The sequence below is a fragment of the Entamoeba invadens genome (assembly GCF_000330505.1).
Source record: "Entamoeba invadens IP1 unplaced genomic scaffold scaff_1105074725733, whole genome shotgun sequence".
NCBI lineage: Eukaryota > Evosea > Mastigamoebida > Endamoebidae > Entamoeba > Entamoeba invadens.
Window position 1 is genome coordinate 1 of NW_004191747.1, and position 1,157 is coordinate 1,157.

The 1,157-nt window shown below is 35.3% G+C and overlaps 1 protein-coding gene across 1 annotated transcript; it reads right to left on the reverse strand.

The window, feature by feature from the left end:
• Positions 1–246: 246 nt before the first annotated feature.
• Positions 247–1,157, reverse strand: EIN_339940 (hypothetical protein; the record flags this gene model as incomplete). The annotated part of the gene is made up of 1 exon (XM_004183721.1): positions 247–1,157. A coding segment is annotated over one exon (911 nt), but the record flags the coding sequence as incomplete, so codon positions are not given.

The window sequence follows — 1,157 nt, forward strand, 5'->3', positions numbered from 1 at the left end:
AAATTCACAGGCCCTCACCACTGGGCAACACTATTATCTTCGGATTTGACTCAAGTAGATATTTCTCGACTGTTGCACTTTTAGTTGTGATTTGGATTTTTATATTGTGCTTTGAAATATTGCCAAACACATAAAAGTTTCTCTTTGTTGTGTGTTGACATCGACGTCCCTGACCCAAATGAAACTTCCGTTTTGTTCACAACAATATCCATCACCAAAGTGATACAAATGCGATGTTTGAGCGACTCATTCTAAAGAGTGTTCTTGTCTTTTCGGTCTTCTTTTGTCGCATTTTCTTCTCAATAAAATACACAACACACACAATTGAGTTATCACAACTGCCATCACAATAATTGCAAACACCACTACAATCAGCAGTACCCACCAGACAGCCTTCTTGTCACAAAATGTGCCGTTATCATTAGGTGAGTGCCAGAATGTGCATTTGGAGCATTTTGAGTTTGAAATTTCAATACACTGTAATACATATGAAATATCAAGACAAAGTCCACTTTCAAATAAAACTTTGTTTTTAACACAGGATGAACATTTTTCGGGTTGTGTGCATGTTGTGCAGTTGTCATTACACCTTTCACATTCATTGTAATTAACTGTGTAATACCCATCTATACACCTGTTACACCCATTTTGTGTGACTTCGACAGCACAGCCAATGACACTGTTTTGTGGCAAACACTTACCACTTTGTGTCTTGTAATTTGTCAAATTGCAAGTCAAACATTTTTCTTTTGTGTTGCATATTGAACAATTCAAAAGACACTCATAGCAATTCAGACCAACTCTGTAATACCCGTCTTTGCATTGATAACACCCACTTGTTATTGTTGATATTTTGTTGCATTTATTCAACAAGTCTGTGCTAGATAAACAAGTGTAATTATCACCTTGATAAAATCCAGACTTGCATGAAAGACACTTCGTGTCACTCTCTACACAACTGGTGCAATTCTCTGAACATAAATTACATTCAGCATTTAAAAGGTAATACCCGACTGCACACGAAACGCACCCATTTTTGTTAAATGAGATGCAATTTGTTGAATTATTATTTTGTGATGTTTTAACACAACTTTTGTTATTATTAAAAATGTAATTGTTTTCACATTCAACACATTTATTGTTACGAGAACACACAA